At 40.0% G+C, this 22,011-nt stretch overlaps 1 protein-coding gene across 2 annotated transcripts in view; it reads left to right on the top strand.

Annotated features, from left to right (window-relative positions):
* The window catches only part of SLC66A2 (solute carrier family 66 member 2), a 108,023-nt gene that overhangs the window by 67,983 nt on the left and 18,029 nt on the right, over positions 1-22,011 (top strand). For both annotated transcript variants that reach the window (XM_084618741.1, XM_084618740.1), the window contains one exon: positions 1,937-2,153. In XM_084618741.1, the coding sequence (XP_084474867.1) occupies positions 1,937-2,153 (217 nt within the window). The remainder of the gene's footprint in view (positions 1-1,936; positions 2,154-22,011) is intronic.

Here is a 22,011-nt window from a genome sequence, read left to right as displayed (position 1 = left end):
ATAGAGTCCAAGATTCAGAGTAGTGTAACTAGATGATGAATTTCAAGAGCTGTCAAAGTCCCTTTGGGTCTGGTAGTGTATGGGAGTGTTCTGAGCTACAGCTGCTGCTTTCTGATAGAGTTCAAGTATTTACATGGACACCTTTTGAATATTACATATTGAGTTGGAGGGGTATTTATTGGAAAGTAAATGGAAACTTTCCAGGCACTGGTTGGATATTCTGTCCTACAGGCTTTAGCAGAGAGTCTGAATTAAATCAAAATTTCTATAATTTCTAAGGGCTGAACGTCAATGAATTGCTAGCATTGTCTAAAAAAAACCTGGTGAGAGGATGTTGTTGGGTTGCGTTTAAAGGCCATTTGTAGTTCTGCTTTTCAAGGATTTGGGTCACTTTTGCTTTGTGAATGGCTCTGCAATAGGCTGTTAAATTCAGTTCTTGGTCATAGCACACTAATGTATTTTCTAGTCAAACATGGTTATGCTACAGCTGGGCTGGAATCCAACCTGCTTTCCTGTTTCATTTTGTTTTGGCTGGATGAAGTTAACTTGCTGGATGCAGAGGCTGATGTGATGATGGGTTTAACCTGAATTTACAGAAAGTGTTTTTTAAAGAGCATCCAGATCACCTGGGTATGTTGCAGGGTCAGACAAGGTGTTGATTGGCCTTGTTAGTAGAGTGGCTTTTTTGGTTCAAATTCTTTCACTGCGGGAGAAAGTGAACAAAGGCCACAACTGGTTGGTTGCTTCCTGGAGCGTTTTGGCTGCTTCAAGTAGCTCAGCCATTATATGGTCCACTCTTTTGATGAGTAAGGGGATCAAGTTCTTATGAAGCAAGTGTATTTTAACCCTCCTCCCCCCCCCACTTTTTTTTTTTTTAATAGTAGTAGAGTAGAAGAAGCTATAATAGCAGCTACAAGTGAGTCCTTAGTTTAGAGCTTTCATTTTGGTGGTTCCATTATTATTGTTTTGCAATAAAGCCATTGTCGTTGATTGTATTCGTCTTTTATTTTATACCAACCTTATCACTGAGGTATCCGAGTGCCTTTCAGTAGTGCTTTAAGTTATATGAATAACATCTGTCTTGTGCTGTTCATTCTTTCTCTAATGTGCTCCCCAGGGGCAAAGGTTGTGTTTATAGTGTAGTTGCAGTGTTTTATTTTGGCGTTGACTCAAATATATATACCTCTATATCTCCATCTCTATATCTCTATATATCTCCATTGAGTTGTGTTTTTATTAGCAAAGGCTCGGTGGTCCAAGGAATGCATCTTACACTTGGAATGAAAGGTTAGTGAGGTTTGTGGTGGTTCCTGTGGGAATTCATTTTGCAGGCTTGGGCTGGCCCCCCGAGAAAGCTGTCTCCTGCACAGATGAGCTTTTTACCTTTGCTGTAGATAGGTCCATTGTGCTTGAGGAGCAGAGTTGTCTGCCACAGTCTTTGTCCCAGAGCTTCAGTCAACTTTTTAGGTGTCCCAGGAGTGTGAGTGCCTCAAAGTTAAGGACCATGACCTTGAATTGGAAAGCTCTTAGATTGTAAGTGTTTTGGGGCAGAGCCTTTGTATTGTGTGGTGTTGTACGAATCTGTGTTGATGTTCTACAACTAGTAATCGCCAGACAGGTCCTCTACATTTCTTGTTTACTCCCCAAGGGGCAAGGATTTCAGTAAAAGCCAATTTTGGAAGCACGTTGAAGGGTGGGAAATCCTTGTTTCCTCTTCGTTTCCTGAGCAGGCACATCCACTGATCAAGCTTTTCCATTTTTAACGTTAGGCTTTGGGGTTTTTTCCCCCCTCCCACCTTTATTTAATCCCTTACATGAAGGATGATAATGACTCTTATGCTTTCCAGTTGTTAGTTCCACGTGTTAAAGATTCTGAGAGAGATTAATGAAGTGAGTTGGGAAAATTCTTATTTTTTTTTTTAATATTCTATTTCAGATTTTGACTTGAACTATTTTTGGCACTGGAGCAAGTTTACAGACTACGTGCAGTGTGTTCTGACTTTCACGGGGGTGACAGGATACATCACTTACCTCTCTCTTGACTCATTTCTCTTTGTGGAAACACTGGGTTTCCTGGCTGTGTTCACTGAGGCCATGTTAGGTGTTCCACAGCTTTACCGTAACTATCAGAACAGATCGACAGACGGAATGAGGTAAGCTATTTGTTTGTTTAAATTGGTGTGTGTTTGTGTTTGAGGTGGGGCACGGGGAGAATCCCTGAACATTTCTGGAAGAATTTTCTAATGTCCTTGAGTTTTTACTGTGTGATAGAGCAGTCATAGGGCTAGATCCTTGGCTGATGTAAGGTGTCACAGTGGCATGGAAGTCAGTCATGCTACATTGATTTACATCCACTGAGGATCTGATCCACACTGGTGGTGGCGGTTTGTAAAATAACCTTTTAAACATTCTGCTATCGTTGTTCACATTGGATCTAGATGAAGAACGGGCTACAGGTCTGACTTCCGTCCTTGATGTCACCCCAAATGCTGACAAATTAATCTTCCTGAAAGCAATAGACATCTCCCCTTGTCAGTCACCTTTCACAAAATATGATTTCCCTCTGGCCTCATTCCCAGCCTTTGTCTTCCTTCCATTACCTGGCTGTTGTACAAAGTTGCTAGGCTCTGTCATCATCTAACTGTCACCATTTCAAACTCTTTAAAGTTCCAGGAAAAGACCCATTTTACTTTTTTAAAAAAATTTTTTTTAAACACAGCATCTATCACTGTGGTACCAGCGACGTAATCCAAAGCCCACTGACGTCAGTGGGAGTCTTGCCATTGGCTGCATTGGTCTTTGGATCTGTCTGTAACTGCTGATGATCTAAGACATATTCTGTCTGATCACTGCAGGCTCATTGGCTTGTTTCATCACTCCCTGTTCTGTGGCTTTTGGGGCAGTATTTATAGGGAACAAGGATCTGGCACCACTTGTCACGTAAAGATTCAGTAATAAGTGACATAAGACCCTTTTTTGAAACTTAAAAGATTTACCAATGGACTGATTGAGCCCATTAGTGAGACTTCCATTAAAAAATAAATCAACGATATTTTTAATTTAAAAAATTAATCTCCCAATTATAAGTTATATCTTCACAGTCTCTTGCAAATCACTATATGAGGCATGACACCAATGTCAATGTCTTATTTTAACCGAATTTGGAAAGTGTTGTTTATTGGGAGTGTATAGGGGGGAAACTGACACACATCAAAACCACCAAAGATAGGGAAAATAGTTTGAATTTGTGTGTAATAATTTCTGGCAGTCTAGTTCACACATTTTTGTTAATTAACTATTTTTACTATTTAATGGTACCTTCTGTGATTTTTTTTTTCATATTGGCTGTTCATTCTTATATATGACTTCTACTCATGTGAAAATAAATAAAATGATATTATTAAAAATTACAAACTAGAAACTTAAAAATGTAGACTCCTTATTGGGTGACTGTTTGTGAACAACTGAGTGAAAGAAAACTTTGATCTCATATCCACCATTCGGAATGTTAGACTAGATTACATTACCACCATGCCCACTGTACATCTCGAGATAATGTTACTTAGTTGCAAAAGCAACTGTAAAATTTTTAAAACTGACCATTGTATTGTGTTATTTCACTAATCCTTTGAACCAATACAGCAGCAAGTTCCATTTGCCCAGCACTATCATTCTTGACCCTTTATCAATACAGCTGTCTTCCAATTATTTTTTTCCTCAAAAGATTATCATCAAAAAACTTTTGCTTTGGCCAGATACAGAAACTACTTCCTGGGTCTGCTGTCCATATTCCCTTTGCTTGTTTGGCTTGGATTAGAGGTATTTTAAGTACCTGCTGAAAGTGCTTCTCTAGTTTGGGACATTTTCAAGGAAATGTTTTTTGATATTTGTTTGCTTTGATGCTCGAGGCATCTTACGATTGGTAGTACCCTTGGCACTGGGGGGAGTCAGGAGTTTTCATGTAAATATTTATGCATTTCGTGCATACTCATTGCCAAAAGAAATTCTGTATCTGTGGTATCCAAGAGAAAAGAGATTTTTAAGTGCCAGACCTCAATCATGCTCTCATTTGGCCTTTCCCTTCCATGTGTAATAGTGTTGTATTATGATAGCTACGACCATGTAACCGTATGTTTTTCTTAATTACCCTATGGGGACTGGAATTAGCAAAATCAAAGAAGTGCTTTCTATTCAAGCACAGTTGTTTCTCTGTGAAGCATACACAGCATAGAACTGCAGATATCTTATTTTAACATGTACAGCTTCTAGCTGGGGAAAAAGGGTTGCATTTACTGAAGAAAATAGTAATGAAAGTTATTTCACACTACCTTTAAAATAAAAAGCTTTTGGTGGTGTTGGGCTGATGTGTCAGCATGTTCTGTGGCTTTTATGCAATTTGTTCCTTTTTTTCCTGAAAGCAGTGGCTGACATGTTTTGCATGACATTTATGGATGGTATCAGTAACTGATCATACAGAATATTTGTTTTTAATAGATCTAACGATATTTCTTGAAATGCACAAGTAGGAAGTAGTCTCCTAAAATTTTGTGCTGTTTCTGTCTTCAAGGAAAATTCATCCTCCAATAAACAGTTTCTCAGAATATATTGCAATTTATGTAATTATTTTGGAATGTATATGTACGCTGCCTACCAATATGGGATTCCGAACTTGGTGTCTTTTGGCACTACTGTACTATTACTATTAAATAAGTATGATCTGTACATTATACACAAATTATGAAATTATTTTTGTGGAGGGAACTGTTCCAAATTTGTTTCCTATGACCTTCCCCATCCCACCCCACACACTGTTATGGATATGACAAAAACCCTAGTCCTGCAAACACTTAAGCATTTATGTAGCTATATCCAGGTGAACAATGCCATCTGACTTCAGTAGGTCTACTCACATGAGAAAAGTTATACCCATGCTTACGTGTTTAGAGGCTTGGGGCCCGACTTCGTATGGTTATAATGGGTGCCTGTTGGAATTTTGACTGCTTACCACTTTTTACGTGGGATTAGCATATATACTGTCTGTCAGAGTACAAAAATCTTATTAGATTCATTAATTGCTGAAATATGGCAAAAGGTGAATGTCTTTCTAAATTAGAGCCAGGTAGGGAGTAGTATCTGATGTGTTATGCATATTTTTACTTTAACAAATTATTCATTTTCTAAATTAAAACAATATCTGAGGAGGGAAAATAAGTGACGTGATAGATGAATTTTTACTTTGGCCTAATACAGAAGCCAATTCCTGGGTCTGCTGGTTCAGGAGTTCCCTTCTCTGATACTGTGTTGCTTCTGCAACAGGCATACAAGAAATGAACACTACATTGGAAGCTCTTTGGGGCAGGGACCATCTTTTTGTTCTGTGTTTGTACAGTGCCTCACACTATTGGGTCCTGGTCCATGTCTCTGGCTCCTAGCAGCTATGGTAGTAATAGTTAAATGATCACTTGAGGGCATTATCTGCATCCCAGTAAGTGAACTCAGAGACCAAAGATGAAGAAAGGTGTTAAAGGAATGTATGGTTGTTAGTGAAAAATGAATAGAGAGCAGTCTCAAGTTGCTATACTATGTGCTCTTAGTAATCTTATCTGTGCATTTCAGTTGGCTACTGTCCTTCAGCTCAACGAAAAATGCGTGCAACATCTGGTATCAAGAGGGTTGGCAGAGTGGGCGGTGGTGGTGGTGTTGTAGCCATGTTTGTTGTGGGCAGTAGTCAGGTATGGGGAATTTGTATAAGCACTGTAGAATTATTGAGAACCAGCTGTGCAATCTGATTATATGTGTATTATGGCTGGTGATATTCCTGAGTCAGAGTGCAGGGACTTGAATGTATATGGAATAAAATATGGTCACTGTGCCTGTCAGATCACTCCAGCAACCAGTCAAAATTTACAGTTATGGGTCAGTGACTGTACAATAACCGTGCGCTCTGATTGGCTGAGAATGATACAATGTCTGAAAATTTATGTAGATTCAAGTTGAAATACATTTCAGAGTTCTGAGACTCTAATAAGGGATTTCCATGGATTCTGAGTTTGGCAAATAAATCTAAGCTGATGTATAATCAACATGCATACATCTGTATAAATTTGGTACGATTTATTTGACTCAATACTAAAGATATTCTGCTCCCCACCATTTGCCAGAAACAACTTGTAGTAAGAACTCATCTGACTCCATGCAAGTGGCTCTTTTATTTTGAGATAAATTTTATTTTTTATGTCCACTCCTTTTTCTTTGTTTGTAGTAATATCAGCCGTGTGCCTACCAGAGAGTTACTGTGCTGCAGGCTCGAGGGAGCAGAGACCAAAGAGAAAACTTGGGCATGGGAGGAGGCAGAGAAATTTTAAGTCAGGGGAGATGTATGCTGAATCATAGCCTTTCATTATAGTAAGCCAGGGCAGTGTGTCTTGGAATGATGGCTCAGGGGTAAAAATTTTCCGTTATTAAATAAATATTTAGGACAAATGCTGATGTGAAGAATAGAAAATTCCACAGTGGCTCTTAAATGACTCACCAAATTTGTCTTTAAAATTAGTACTTTATAGGAACATGGGGCTCTGTTCCAACATTTAGATATTTTTGCAGAATTGAAAATCTAGACAGTACATTTATAATCCCATTAATTATTGGACTAATCTTGAAAAAGGTACCACAGCTCATGAAGAAGGCAAAGTTAATATCTATCAAGGAAATGATTACTTAATTTAATCTCTATTCAGTTTGGGATCCTGTTAAATCACCTATTTTTTCCTATTATGAAAGAGTAATCTAATTGTTACTGAAGTGAATTAAATGCATGATTAAGGATTTTACTATAATTCATTTACTCTTTTACATCACACTGAAGAAAGCAAAAAAAGTAATCCCCAAACTTTGGAGCCCTGAAATACAGAGTTAATCATACTATCTGCAAAAGTATGATATCGAAGAGGACAAAAGATTGTTCTTTATACCCAAGTATAACATACAAAAAAGTTCTGAACGCTTCAGAAACTTGATGAACAAAAGTTTCCATGCAGAATGTTTCTCTTCCAGCAAGCAGAGATTCTGGCTTTGTTGTTGTTGGGTATGATTATGTAGTATAGTACTCCTGGCACTGTTTCTTGCACTTATTTCAGAGCCGAAAATCCATATAGGCCTTGTGACAGAATGGCTCTCTGATCAATAATCTGCATCAGATTATGAACTCTGTGTTGTACTGTGTGTGGAAATACCAGCACTGTGACTTCACAAGTCTGGTCTTGACCCTGGGCAATGAATGGTTCTGCATCCCAGACAGCTGCCCTGTCCAAGGAAAGCTGTTTGACGGTTTGTTGAAAGACCATTGCTGAGAGCCATCAAGACTTCAGACTGGGGTCATCGACTTGGAATGATTCTCAACTACTGGTCAACCCCAATGAAACAATGGTCTCTCTACAAACCAACCTGCAACAGGGTAGGGGAAACATGACTGGTGGGTATGGACTTTTCAGGCTTTGTCTTCAGTACTAGTTACTTTGGGGTAACTAAGGCACCTGAGCTATCGTGAGGTGAAGACTGGACACTATAGTTTTACCATGAGAGAAACAGCCCTATACCCACTCTAGGGGTTGACTCTGGAGAGTTTTTCTCATCTTCACTGGGGATAGCTCATACACGTTAGTAAATCCAGGGTAGAAACTACACCTTATTTTAACAATGAAGATAAGGCCTTGATGTGAGTATATGGCATGGAGTCAGAGGCCGTATTGAAGAGCAGAATGGCTCTTCTCTGAGCAGGGGTCCGACCTTGCCACGTGTCAGAAGGATTTGCAGGATCAGGGACTCTGCCCAGCCTGAAATGCTGATGAACCAGGGACTTGTAGAAAGGTGAGATCAGAGGTGGGGAGGAGGGTGCCTCTCAGGGCTTCTGTTGTTTTCAAAGATCTGGAATTCTATAATGCATTGACTTCCTGCCACATTGTGCTTAATTGCCCGGCTAATGTGAAGCCATAAAGAATTGCATGGACTTTGTAAACAGATGTAGATGGGGATCTCCAATTAGGCATGGCAAATAATTGTGCAAAGCTAATTTGTGGGCATGTAATTCAGCTTTGTGCACTCTCACGTAACCAGTTGGGTACCTACAGGCCTTGCACAGGTGCAAATGTCTGAATCAGACACGTACAGGCACATACACTTATAAATTTGGCATTTTGTATGCGTAAGGTAGGCTCACACAACTAACTATACATGCCTAACTTGGAAAATCTGTTCCATAAAGGCTGTGTGGGAGAGTTAAGGTATTATATTAGGTCAGGTTACAACTTAGTGTGGTCTGAAACTGGGGAAAAATGAGAACTCAAAGCAAATGCTGATTTTTGCCTCTTCTGTAGCAATACTGCTGGGGTTACTGGAATTCCCCTGTAAAAGAATCATAATTCACGGAAGAAAAACAGTCTGTATTCATTGTCTCTCAAGCCCTGGGAGCCAAGAATTGCAAATTTTAATACACTTCTGACTGTAAGAGTATTATTATAGTGAGGTATAACATAGCTATAAGCCAGTTTATAAGCAGCCTTATGTCTGAGAACTATTTAATACAGGGGTTCTCAAACTGGGGGTCAGGACCCCTCAGGGGGTCACAAAGTTCTTAAATGGGGGGGTCACAAGCTGTCAGCCTCCACCCCAAACCTCTCTTTGCCTTCAGCGTTTATAATAGTGTTAACTATATAAAAAAGTGCTTTTAATTTATAAGGGGAGGGTCACACTCAGAGGCTTACTATGTGAAAGGGGTCATCAGTACAAAAGTGTGAGAACCACTGATCTAATATAATATGTGCAGTACATATAGCTGTTCTTCTTTACAAAAAAAAAAATCTGAGGCATATGTGTCCTTGGATATCTTGCTTGCTCCCTCTCCCCCAAAGTTGTCTTACCAGCTTGTTCTGAAAATATAAAATAAACCACATTTCTCAGTGAGAGATAAGATTTGTTTTGCTGGATGGTGGTTTTTCTTTTTTGTTATGTTTTTTTTCGGGTACAGTGCAGCTGTTCACACCAGCTATCTTCCATTTACAGACAGAGGGCGTCTGTATCTTCCTTACATCGGCATAAGCATTTCTGACTTCAGTGGCTTAACCACTGTTTTACATTGGTCCAGAGATTCTTGGTTCTGGTAAAATAGTTAGTTTGACCCCTGGACAGGTTATTGTGAGTTGAGGGATTTTCCATCTGTATTTATATCACTTCAGGCACGTACTTTAAAGAGCAGTTGTAAAAGGACCATTTTAATCACTAAGTACCAGATTGGTGTTGAAGAATGGGTTGCAATTATGACTGAGGTACACTGACAGAACAGGATGAGTCATGGTGACCAGATGCATTTTTGGCAGCACACACAGGGAATCTGATGCCTGAGCTTGTCTACTTTGAATTTTTTTTTTTTGTGCTGATCTAAACAAATTAGAAAAACCTGAAGCTAGGAATTTTCAATGAGTTGAAATAGACTTTGGTCTCTGGATAATTTTTGACTTCAGCAGACAGGGAAACAATCTGAAAATGGCACAACTATTTTTTTTATTTTAAAGAGAATTTTAGACTAAAAATAAAATATTGAAAATAACACCAGAATATTACTCTTTGCTACGTCTTCAGAAATTTTTCTCTCTGTGAAACAAAACAACTGTGCATATGTACAGTACCTTAGTTCTGGATTAACAATGAATTAATTTAGTTCAAATGAAAGTGATGCTGGCTGCATCTGCATTGGACAGCTCAGCAGAAGCACAGAAATGCAATAAAATTGAAATGTAAAAAGAAAAACAACAACCTTAAATCAATAATGTGACCGCAGTTTTAAAGTTTTTAGGAAGTAAGTAAGAGCAATATTGGCTTACATTTTCTAACCCCAGTTTCTGATTGTCACTAATCATAAGAATAGGAATTAAATGAGAGTTTCCCATTGTCTGCAGGATTGAGGCCTAAATGGGAATTTTCCTTTTAAATATGGCAAGATTATTTCTTTTTAAATGTTTGGCATGGCTAAAAACCGGAGATTGCTAGTTACACTGCTCTAAAGTCAGCATCTTCCTATCTCAATGCTCAAAACACATTGCTATTCCAAGAGACCAGCAAGAGCATTAAGGTTCTCTCCCTTGCAAATCAGCCACGCTGTAAAATGAATGCTGTAGGGCACTGGAAAAAGATCAGGATTTCCACTTTACCAAGGATACAAATATTGTGTTACTGTAGCTCCATCAATTTGCAACATACTTCATTTTAAAATAATGGCCTTGTGATTACCATCCTGATTTAAGCAGCTGCTATCATGAACTACTAGCAATCGAACCGTTGTTTTTCATAGATAAGGCCAGAAGGGACCACTGTGATGATCTAGTCTGATTTCTGGTATAACACTGGCCATAGGACTTCCCTGAATTAATTCCTGTTTGAATTCGAACACATCTCTTTGCAAAATATCCAATCTTGATTTTAATATTGCCAGTGATGGAGAATCCACCACAACAGTTGGTAAATTGTTTCAGTGGTTGGGTTACCATTAGCGTTAAAAATTTCCACCTTATTTCCACTCTGAATTTGTTTAGCTTCACCTTCCAGCCACTGGATCTTGTTATACCTTTGTCTGCTAGATTGAAGAGCTCATTATCAAATTTTTGTTCTCATGTATGTATTTATAAATTGTGAACAAGTCACCCCTTCACTTCTTTTTAAGCTAAACAGATTGAGCTCCTTGAGTCTGTTTCTATAAAGCATGTTTTTCCAATCCTTTAATCATTCTTATGGCTCTTCTCTGGACCCTCTCCAATTTATCAACATCCTTCTTGAATTGTGTTCACCAGGACTGGACACACTATTCCAGTGGTGGTTGCATCAGTGCCAAATATAGGGGTAATTTAACCTCCTATTCGAGATTCTCCTGCTTATACATCCAAAGATTGCCCTAACCTTTTTGGAAACAGTGCTGTAATAGGAGCTCGTGTTCAGCTGATTATCCACTATGATTCCTAAGTCTTCTTAAAGAGTCACTGCTTCCTAGGACAGAGTCCCCCATCATGTAAGTATGGCCTGCATTCTTTGTTCCCAGTTGTATAACTTGATGGTTGGCCATATTAAAATGCATATTGTTTGCTTGTGCCCAGCTTAACAAGCAATCCAGATCGCTCTGTGTCAGTGACCTGTTCTCTTCCTTATTTATCACTCTCCTAATCTTTGTGTCATTTACAGACTTTATTAGTGATGATTTTCTGATTTTTGATAAAAATGTTAAAAAGTATAGAGCCAAGAATAGATTCCTGCAGGACCTCATTAGAAACAAACGTGCTTTATTGTGGTGATTCCTCGCTTACAATTGCATTTTGAGACCTTTCAGTTAGCCAGTTTTTAATCCATTTAATGTGTGACATGTTAATTTTGTATCATTCTGTTTTTTTAATCAAAATGTCATGAGTCAAATGTCTTACAGAAGTCTAAGTATATTACATCAATGCTGTTACCTTTATCAGCCAAACTTGTAATCTCATCAAGAAAAGATACCAAGTTAGTTTGACAGGATCTATTTTCCATAAACCCATGTTTTGGCATTAATTATCTTTCCGCCCTTTCATTCTATTAATCTCATCCCATATCAGTGGTTACATTATTTTGCCCTGTATCAATGTCAGGCTAACAGACCTATAATTACTCAAGTGTGATTTGGTCTACCAGGTCCTCCTTGCTGGAGGCATTGGTGTCCAGACATCTCTCTGCTCAGGCTAGGTTACTAACGAGATTTTCTAGGCCCAGAGGCCATACAGCCTCCTAGCATCAGGGCCAGGACTGACTGTGAGGAGGGGGCACCACCTACTCAGCTCCAACCCCATTCCCTGCTGCGCAGACCCCACCCCCCAGCACTGCCCTGGGGCATTGGGGCCAGCAGAGACCAATTGGGAGCCAGCAGGCCAGTTAAGACGGCTTGTCTGCTTCTTATCAGGGGAGTGTTGAGTGCTACTGGACAGAGGAGGAACTCCTCATCGCTGGCTCAGAACCCCAGGGCCAGGTCATGGCCTTGCCTTCACGTGCTGCAACTAAGTGCTTGCCTTTCAGTTTGAATATTGAAGGCGGATGGCCAAATTCTGAGTTTATTTTTATTTTACTCTGTAGAGACTGAAACCGAGCTTATGGCACAGGACACCCTGCTCCAAGCAGGCTGCCAAAACGTATGGGTTAAGGCGAGAAGCTCCTGCAGAGCCATACTTGGCACCTCAGGAGGCACTATGAAGCAGTCCCACCAGTGACACCAGATCATTCCGTTACCCTCTTTAAATATTGGCACAATATTAGCTTTCTTTCAGTCTTCTGGAGCTTCCTTAGTGTTCCAAGAGTTATTGAAAATCAGCATTAAGAGTCCAGTGAGCACCTTTCCAACTCTTCTAAAGTTCTTGGATACAGGTTATCTGGACTGCTGATTTAAAAAATATTTAACATTAGTAACTGCTGTTTAACATCCACTGAGTTATGAGTGGAATAGAAAGTGTTCAATCATCATATGATATGAAACATAATCTTTTTACCAAACACAGAACAGAAATGTTTATTGAACACTTTGCCAGTTATAATGCAGAAAAGGCAGTTTCTCCATTTCCATCTAGTTTTATATAATGAGAATCCCAGTTTCCATGGTATAATTTAATCTCTAACTAGTCATTCTTGAAACAGCAGCTGCTAACAAGTTAAAGCTGAAGTGGAAAAATTAAGATAGTAATCAGAACAATGTGGATTTATGGGTTGAAATCTGACCTGGCAGGACAAGAAATGCTCTGAAGTCAGTACAAACACTTTCAGGACCAAAGAACATTTACAAACATGGTTCCTGGACTAGTGGTATGAAAAAGAACTGCAGTTTTCAATGGAACAGGTAGGAGCTGGCCTACAGAAAAAACGGTGTCATATTGAGACATCAGGGTTTCAACAATGAGCATAAACGGAAGTTGCTGTATAAGTGCAGAGTATTACTTACTTCTGCTACTGTTACAAGTGTCTTATGTGGAATTCCTTCAAATCCATTATTGAATTCAAGATGCACTATGTCAACTGTCTTTTTCCTTTATCCCCTAAGTTAACCCATGTTGGCTAATACCTTGTTTTCCGCAAAGTACCTACAAATTGCTTGCTTTAACTATTCTGGTAACATTAAATGTAGGCATCTGTATTCCTTGAGTGTGTTTTACCCTTCTTCAAATACTTAACATTAGTCTCTAAGGTGCCACAAGTACTCCTTTTCTTTTTACTTAACATTTAACGTTTTTCATTCTTCTGGGACTTCATGATTCTTCAAAAATAATTGTCAGTGCTTCTGATATTTCAGCTATGTGAATGGTAACCTGGCATTCTTTAACGTGTACCTTCATCGTTTTGCCTAGTGATCTTTTCCTTTCCTTGTTACGTATTATGGCACCAATTATCTGGACTACAGTTGTCCTTTTCATTGAACACTGGTTGTAAAATAGCTGTTAAGCATTTTGATCTTCTCCTATTTCATCTGTTGATTGCTTTCCTTGCTCATTCAAAATACTTCTGTTGACAGTCTAGTCATGTATATTATCCCACTCTATCTCCATAATGTCAACCAAATCATAAATGTACTTTTATAAAAAGAACTTCTTTCTTCCATCTCATGCCTCCATACATCTGGCAGTAGTAAAGAGAGTCTGTTTTGGTTTTTTTATATATATTTCCCTTACTTGCAGTATCTTGTTTATGGCCCTCACAATGTTTCCTAATGCCCCATCACGTTGTTGGTGAGGAAGGTATGGTATAGTGTCCTGAATGCAAGTCTGGGAAACAGAAATTCCTGGGTTCTAATTGCAGCTATTAAATTGACCCCATCTGTGACTTTAGTCAGGTCACTTAGTGTCTCCCTGTACCTTATCTATTTTCTCCATCTGCAAACTGGAAATAATACCTTAATTAAATGTTGGTGAAATGCTTGGAGATCCTCCAGTATAAAGGCTTGGTACACTGTTTATCTCCCTCTGTTAAACAGTGGTTTGTGCAACAGTCATTGAGAAACTTTTAATAGAACTTACTGTGGCTACAAAAAATATAGTAGCAAATGGTGAGCTGTGGGAGACTTGGAAAAAAACCCATTAACATGAAAGGATTTGTAACTTTGTGTTAAGATATTTATTTTCTAGACCAAATTTCAGTGCTATGACAAAGTTTGAATTTGTGACTTCCAGCCACCATTTTTGGTTCTAATAGCAATGGGAAGGGTGGAGGGGGAGTGACCCTTTGAGTATGGTAGGCTTGGGTTCCTCCCCTCCCCACTAAGAGTGTCACTTCAGCAGGAATAATATGCAGCACATTCAAACTGATTGATCTGACAGAAGGAGCATACTCTACTGTATTTTCCGGGCATGCAAAATGAGCACAGAGCATGCCCTAAACTAAAGAGATGTTGGTAGAAAACTGTCTGAATCTTATTTCAAGGAGCAAATATTTCCCCCCTATTTCAACAAAATCTGTGGTTTGTCTGCCATTTGCTCTGCTCAGTTTGCAACTTCCCGCCGCAGCCTAATTTAATACCTAAACTCTGGCCCACCCAGGCCCTCTCAGAAGTCCAGAGAGGCCCAGGCCACTTCCAGCTTTTGAGGCCCCTATCCATAATAAAAAATGACGACGCATGGTCTAATCTTGTGCCATCAGAACCGATATATTTTTATTAATATTTATGAACATTTAAAACTCTTTAATATGACAAAATCTATCAGTTAACAATAAAATTATATCTTTGACCAAATCACACCTCTTATTTGCAGCTCTAAGCTGAGTGTGTGTGTGTCAGTCACAGTGTCACATTTTGGTCCTGATGGCGATGCGCATAACAACGAGTTGCGAAACTTATCAAATGCCAAAAAATTAACAAGTGTCTAAATTTGAGGCCCCCTCTGAGCTTGAGGCCCAGGCCAAATGGCCCTCCTGGCTCACACTCTGTTGGCCTTGGGCCCACCTACTTCCATGCTTTGGGTCATTGCACTGCTCTTCTCGATGTCTGCATGCTGCTGCCACTAACACTGGCCCCTCCCTCCCACTGCATTCTCAGTGCTTTACAACATTGGTTCCCAAACTTTTAGGCATCATGCCCCCCTTTTAATTTTCTAGAAACCCGCATGCCCCCCACCTCTCCTTTACCATTATCCCACCCCCCTTTTTACAAATTCAATTCGTAATTTAAAATTAAAAATCAACACAAAAACTTGGTATCATTTTTTTATTTAAAATTAAAAATAAGCACAAATAGTTTTTCTTCGCACAAAAATTTAATAAAAATGTAATTTAAAATAAGAAATAGCATAAACAAAACAAATTTCATGTGAAGGATGCTGCTGCATTTTCTTTACGAGTTGGGAAATCCTAGGTTTGAAAGATGAAAGTGCACAATGCAAATAGTTTTTGATATCCAGTCAATTCCTTTGTTTCATTTTTATTATGGCTAAACTTGAAAAGCTTTTTTCACAGAGGTACGTCGACGAAAACAGAAGAATAATAGGTAGCGCTTCTTCTCCAACTTTTGGGTAAATTGGGAAATATTTTATCCCAAATTCCTCCAGGCTTAAGTTTTCGAAAATATCTTTCGCACTTAAATCGCATTTCATTTTGAGTGCTTGTTCTTGCAATACTTCTGGCATTGAATTGACATCAACATTGAACGGATTATGTGCTAATTTAGGAACGAGGTTGCCAGAAAAGTTTTCTGGAAAATAGTGGATGAATTCGTCAGCAAGGCAGTCCAGATGAAACACAATTTTGATCTTTGCCTCCTCTTTACAAAGTTCTTGGAAACCTTCATTTTCAGTGAGTGATGAAAATGTTGGAAAAGATGAAAAGTTAGGCGTCTGAGCTTGCGTTTGACGTTTCCAAAGCTTGATTTTTTCCGTAAATGCTTTGATGGCATCGTGGTGCACTATAATGTTTGCAGCATTGTTTCCTTTCAGCTTCAAATTGAGATTGTTCAAAAATGTCCACGAGGTATGCCAGTTGAAAGTTGAAATGTTTGGTTCGTAAACGTATGATATAACTCTTCGTTTTTCTGTTGCTTGAGGAAAATTTCCACTTCATCTTTCAGTTCGAATAACCTCAAAAGCATGTTCCCTTTGGAAAGCCATGGTACCTCCGTGTGAAACAAAAGAATTTTATGATCCGCTCCCAAATTCGCGCAAAGAGCTGCAAAAAGTCTCTTATTTAAAGCACTGTTCTTCACAAAATTGACAACTTTGATGGCCAAATTCAACGAGTCACGTCATCTGAAAGGGTTTTAGCAGCCAACACTTGTCCGTGTATGACGCAGTGAGTTGTGGTTACGGCTGGATTTTTTTCTTTCACCAATGTCACAAATCCAGAGCGAGAGCCAAGCATCGCTGGAGCACCGTCTGTGCATAAACCAACCAGCTTTTCCCACGAAAGTCCATTTTCTTCAAAAAAAAAAAAAAAAAAAAAAAAAAAAAGTTGGAAACCATTTTCATAACATCAGAAGCCTTTGATGTGGTTGTCAATTCCTTTGAAAAAAGCAGCTCTTCTTTCACAGTTCCATCGTTAATGAATCGAATGTAGACAAGCAACTGACAGCATTGTGCTACGTCAGTGGTCGTCGCACTGACTTGCGAAAAAAGGAGAAGCTTTTACTGCCTCCACAACTTGAAGTTTTAGATCTTTTGCCATGTCATCGATGCGACGTTTCACGGAATTGTCGGAAAGTGAAATTTCCGATATCTTTTTCTTGCTTTCGGCACCAAGCACAATATCAGCTGCTTTCAACAAGCAAGGCTTCACAAGAATTTCTCCTCTTATGTGCTCATTCTTGGCTTTAGCGATGAGCAATGACAGTTCATAAGATGCTTCTACCACTTTGGCCAACACTTGATGAAAAGCTCCAGTAGTGTCCAGCTTCATGCGTTTTAAGTTTCGAAGTCTAGCAGCAAAAAAACTCTTTTGGTTTGTCTTTCAAAAGCGCTGTGGTTCTATGTCAAGTGTCACTCAAGACGAGTAGGTCTCAAGGCATCATTGCTGAGAACTGCGTGGCATACTACGCATTGAGGATGATCAATCCTGTTTTTTTCCATGACAGTGAAACCATACTTAATGTAGTCTTCATCATCTTCCTTTTCTTAATCGTGGCCAAAATATACTAATAAAAAAAATCTATAAAAATAATTTTCCTGATTTGTGAATAATAACGGATGCAAATTAATTTGAGTTATCACAAACAGTTATTTACTACTACTATTACGTACGGACCCATGCTGCCCTATATATACCCCACCACCAGTCCGGCAAGTAGCTGGTCTTGCATGGTGAGTGGTGGAGGTAACCATTCCCATGATAGAACAGTCTTGAACACTCTCGTGAGCGAGCTAGGAAGTTTTAAAAAGTTCCATCGCTTTCTACATCATTCTTCGGCCTCGCCGTCGACTGAAATGGCACTCCTACATGTTGAAAGGCTAAAAAGTATTCGGATTTTGTGGTATGAAATTTTAAAACATTGCAGTTATATACTTTTATTTATAGTTGTATTTTTATTATTATTATACTTTGTTATACCTTTTTTCTTGTCTACTATATTCATAATAAAAAATGAGAAGATTCTTAATACTTTATTGTAGTTAAATAATATAGGGCTGTAATTGGACAATTTTATGAATAGTTATTATGTACACAGAATATATATAATTTACTGTCTGTTGGTCTATTAAATAAATCAATAAAAAATAAAAAAAATTATGCTGATTAAAAAAAATTTATGAAAATTTCACAGCCTCGCGCCCCCCTTGGAATTCCTTCACGCTTCCCCGGGGGGGTGTGTGCGCCCCCCAGTTTGGGAACCAGTGCTCTACAACAAGGCCACAGAGGACTCCAGAGAAAATCAGGGTGAAAATGGGAAGCCACCTTCTCATGCTGCCACCTCTACTATAGCAACGTGAGCTGCAGTCTCTTTTCTTGCCACACTGGTCTCCGCTGAAAAGTTACATTGGCATAGCTACATCGGTGAGGGGTATGAGAAACCACAACCCTGACCAGCGTAGCTATGCCAGCAGAGCTGTCTACACTGGGGGTTTGTCGATGGAAGAGGATTGCTGTTGACATAACTAACATCATTTGGGCGGTGATGTTCCGACACTGACAGAAAACCCACTCCTATTGGCGTAGGCTGCATCTCTAGTATGGGGCTATGCTGGCATAGTTTCCATATTGTAGACAAACCCTAACTCCCTGTCAACTTTCAGCCACCACTAGTTGCCAAAACTCTCTCTCATACTGCAGCCCTTTCGACACCTGGGATATCTCCACTTATCTCTGCCTTCAGTGAGAACCTTAAGAAAAGTTTGGGGGTTTGGTTCAGAAATCCATAGCAAATAACATCTTTCTTAAGTAGCCAACTTCCCAAATATTCAAAGGCTTCTATAGGACACAGATGAGTAAAACCAAACTTTGAGTTTCTAGCCCCAAACTCTCTTCTGAGAGGTGCTTTTCCCCAAAAATAGCTTGAGATTTTTTGAAAAGTAAAGGCCTCTTATTCTTGTCACACACACATCATAAATATGCAATGCCCGATGCATGTTAGATTTGGTCAAAATGTTCCCAGCTGGGAGGTGTCACAAAAACTTTTTTGTGTGGTTTAGCTAAATTATAGGAGGAGTTGGTCAAAACTGGGCTTATAATGGAGGGCTAAGAAAAAATGGCTTGGCTTTTAAAGAGTTCCTTCTTCCCCCAGTACCTAAGAAACTCTGGAATTCTGAAACAAGGGTGGCTTTATGAGCCTATAAATTCCAATGCACATTTTACAAACCTTGCTTGTTCTGCCAATGTTCAATGCAACTACTTGTGTGAGTAAAGTTCTTCTCATTCCTAAGTGGTTGCAGAATTGTGCCCCACACCTCATTGTGAAGAGAGTTGTCACTTTGGATGGGCTATTACCAGCAGGAGAGTGAGTTTGTGTGTGTGGGGGGGGGGGTGGAGGGTGAGAAAACCTGGATTTGTGCTGGAAATGGCCCAACTTGATGATCACTTTAGATAAGCTATTACCAGCAGGACAGTGGGGTGGGAGGAGGTATTGTTTCATGATCTCTGTGTGTATATAATGTCTGCTGCAGTTTCCACGGTATGCATCTGATGAAGTGAGCTGTAGCTCACGAAAGCTCATGCTCAAATAAATTGGTTAGTCTCTAAGGTGCCACAAGTACTCCTTTTCTTTTTACACCTCAGAGAGACCAAGAGAGGCTAGAAATATGGGAAAGAAATAAAAATGAAATTTAAATTTTGAAAAATGAAAATTGATATGTGGTGATGAAAATACAAGGATGATATTCCGTGTTTGAAGAAGACGCACAATGTGAAAAGTCATTGGGTGGTTAGTGGTAACGGCAGTTAGTAGATTAATTAAAGACGTAGACAAACTGTAAAGGAATTCAGGAAAGAGCAACAAAAATGATGAAGACGCTGGAGGGACTGACTTACTGACAAAAGGTGGAAAAAAAATGCTTAGCTCAGTGACAGCTTGGGAGAGGGGTGTCATAAGTCTACACATATCTGAAGGGTGTGAAAGGCAGGACTGGAGAGGAACTGTTTAGCATGGTAGTAGGGGTTATAACTTGGAGTAAGGTATGAAATACATTGTTTAAGTAAAGGGGGAATATAAGCTAATTGTCAAGAAAAACTTCCTGAGATAGATCTACTACATTGTGGAGTAGACTTTTAAGGGTAGTGGTGGAAGCCCCATCCCTTCGGACACTTATCCTAGACTGGATAAACCCCTAAAAATAGACTGTAGGGAGCAACTGTGCATTAGTAGGAGGATGTTCTACAGCCTAGCAGGTCTTACCTATCTCCAGTTACTATGGCTGCTAATGCTGAACTTTCAGATACATATTGGGTTACTACATGGAGAGGTTATTAGCCTTTTGCTTTGATAGTTTTATATATACAGTAACTCCTCACTTAACATTTGTGTGTGTGTGTGTGTGTGTGTGACACACAGTATAAGTTTTAAACAAACAATTTAATACTGGTACACAGCGATGATGATTGTGAAGCTTGGTTGAGGTGGTGAAGTCAGAGGGTGGGATATTTCCCAGGGAATGTCTTACTACTAAATGATGAACTAGCAATTGGCTGAGCCCTCAAAGGTTAACTCGTTGTTAATGCAGCCTCACACTCTACAAGGCAGCACGAATGGAGGGAGGGGAGACAGCATGGCAGAGAGAGACAGAGACACACACCGTGTGTGTGTGAGAGAGAGATGCGCATTTCCCCTTTAAGTACGCTGACCCCACTCTTAAGTACACTGCCTTTTTAAGTTAATCAGCAAGCGGAGAGGGCTGCTGCTGCCAGGAAGCTCCCTCCATCCTGAGCCCTGCCGTGTGTGTCCCTGCTTTATGGAGATGGGGTAAGCGGTGTGCCAGAGCAGGGGGGAGGGGGACACCCTGACATTAGCCCCCCTGTCTTCCCCAACCCCGCACAGCAAGCAGGAGGCTCCGGGAGCCACTCCAAGGCAGGGCAGGAGCAGCACATGGCAGTGGGGGGAGGGACAGCTGAACTGCCGGCAATTGATAGCTGCTCTGCAGCTGCTGCACAGGGAACTTAGGGGAAGGGGGGGCTGCCGGTCCACCCTGGTGAGTACGGGGGGCGTCCTTTCCCCAAGCTCCCCGCACTCACTGGCAGCGGGAAGCGGAGCGCCGCAGCTGGGAGCTGGCGGAGTGGAGCGGACTGGGGCCGTGTTGCTCCGCTTCCCACGCTGCCGCTGCCGGTGAGTGTCTGTCGGGGGCGGAGGGTTTGCATAGGCGTCGGGGCAGTCAGGGGACAGGGAGCCAGGGGGGTTGGGTAGGGGGTGGGGTCCTGGGGGTCTCTGGAGGGGGCAGTCAGGGAACGAGGGGCGGGGGGGGGGGCAAAGCAAGTTTGATATAACACGGTCTCACCTATAACACGGTGAGTTTTTTTTGTCTCCCGAGGACCGCATTATATCGGGGTAGAAGGGGGTGTGTGCGAGTGTATATAATCTTTTTATTGTTATATCTACAGCAGGGACTCCTTTTTCTAGTTTTGTGGAGAGCCCAGCACTGATTGGGCCGTTTGGATGCTACTATAATGCAAATGAACATTCAGGAACAATAATTTGCTTACTAATCATTCTCTGGCTTGGTATCTTGTGACAAAACAATATCCTCTGATTTCTATTTAAAATTGGGAACTTTGGGTTGTACCCCAGGAAAGGGTATAATCTTGCTGTGCGTTGCTGCTGCTATAGCGGTTTTGTTTGTGTTTTTTTAAGGTACTGAGTTCCATTCTTAAACACTTGAAATCTGTTGTGCATAAAGACCTTTTTTTTGGTCCTGGTTTATGTCCTCTTTACTGCCAGTTTGCAAGTGTTTTCTGCTAAGTGGTAAGTGCAGTTGTATTTATTATTCCAATGTAATCACAAAGGTTTCAAGAAGAAGGTGAATCTCATTTCAGGTAAAAATCTAATCTTATTTCCAGATTGCTAGGTGATGGGAAAGGAGTCTTAAACATGGCCCCTGTGTGTTCGCTCCTGTTCTACACGCTGTTGTGGTTGGGAATTGTATTTCTCCAATGTTTTCTTAAAATGTACAAAAACATTTAGCTGAAGGATGTGATTGATGCATGAAGAGTAAATGACTATAATAATATTCTTAGATTTTGCTCCATGAGAGACCAGCTTTTTTATGGAGCTACTTAAGACCACTGGTCCAAGACAGCATAGGAAATATTAAAGCTAGACCTAGAGATCAAGCTGTACTTTGTATATATTGACCTCCGCAGCAATTGCAGCTTTAAATCATTACAATATTAAAAGCATGGGCAGACTGTTCGTTGGGTTAGCATAGTAAAATGAAGGCACACATGTATTAAAATGACCTCACTTTAATTGGCTGATGGGCCTAACAAAATTTCCTACTATAAATCCCTATTTATTTTTTTTTTAGGGGGGAAGGGGAATTGTTAAAAATCAAAGTAATAATGTGT

The sequence above is a fragment of the Lepidochelys olivacea genome (assembly GCF_965140295.1).
Source record: "Lepidochelys olivacea isolate rLepOli2 genome assembly, chromosome: 2".
Classification (NCBI taxonomy): Eukaryota; Metazoa; Chordata; order Testudines; family Cheloniidae; genus Lepidochelys; species Lepidochelys olivacea.
Note: the sequence above shows the minus strand (reverse complement) of the source record. Positions and strands in the feature narration are given on the sequence as shown.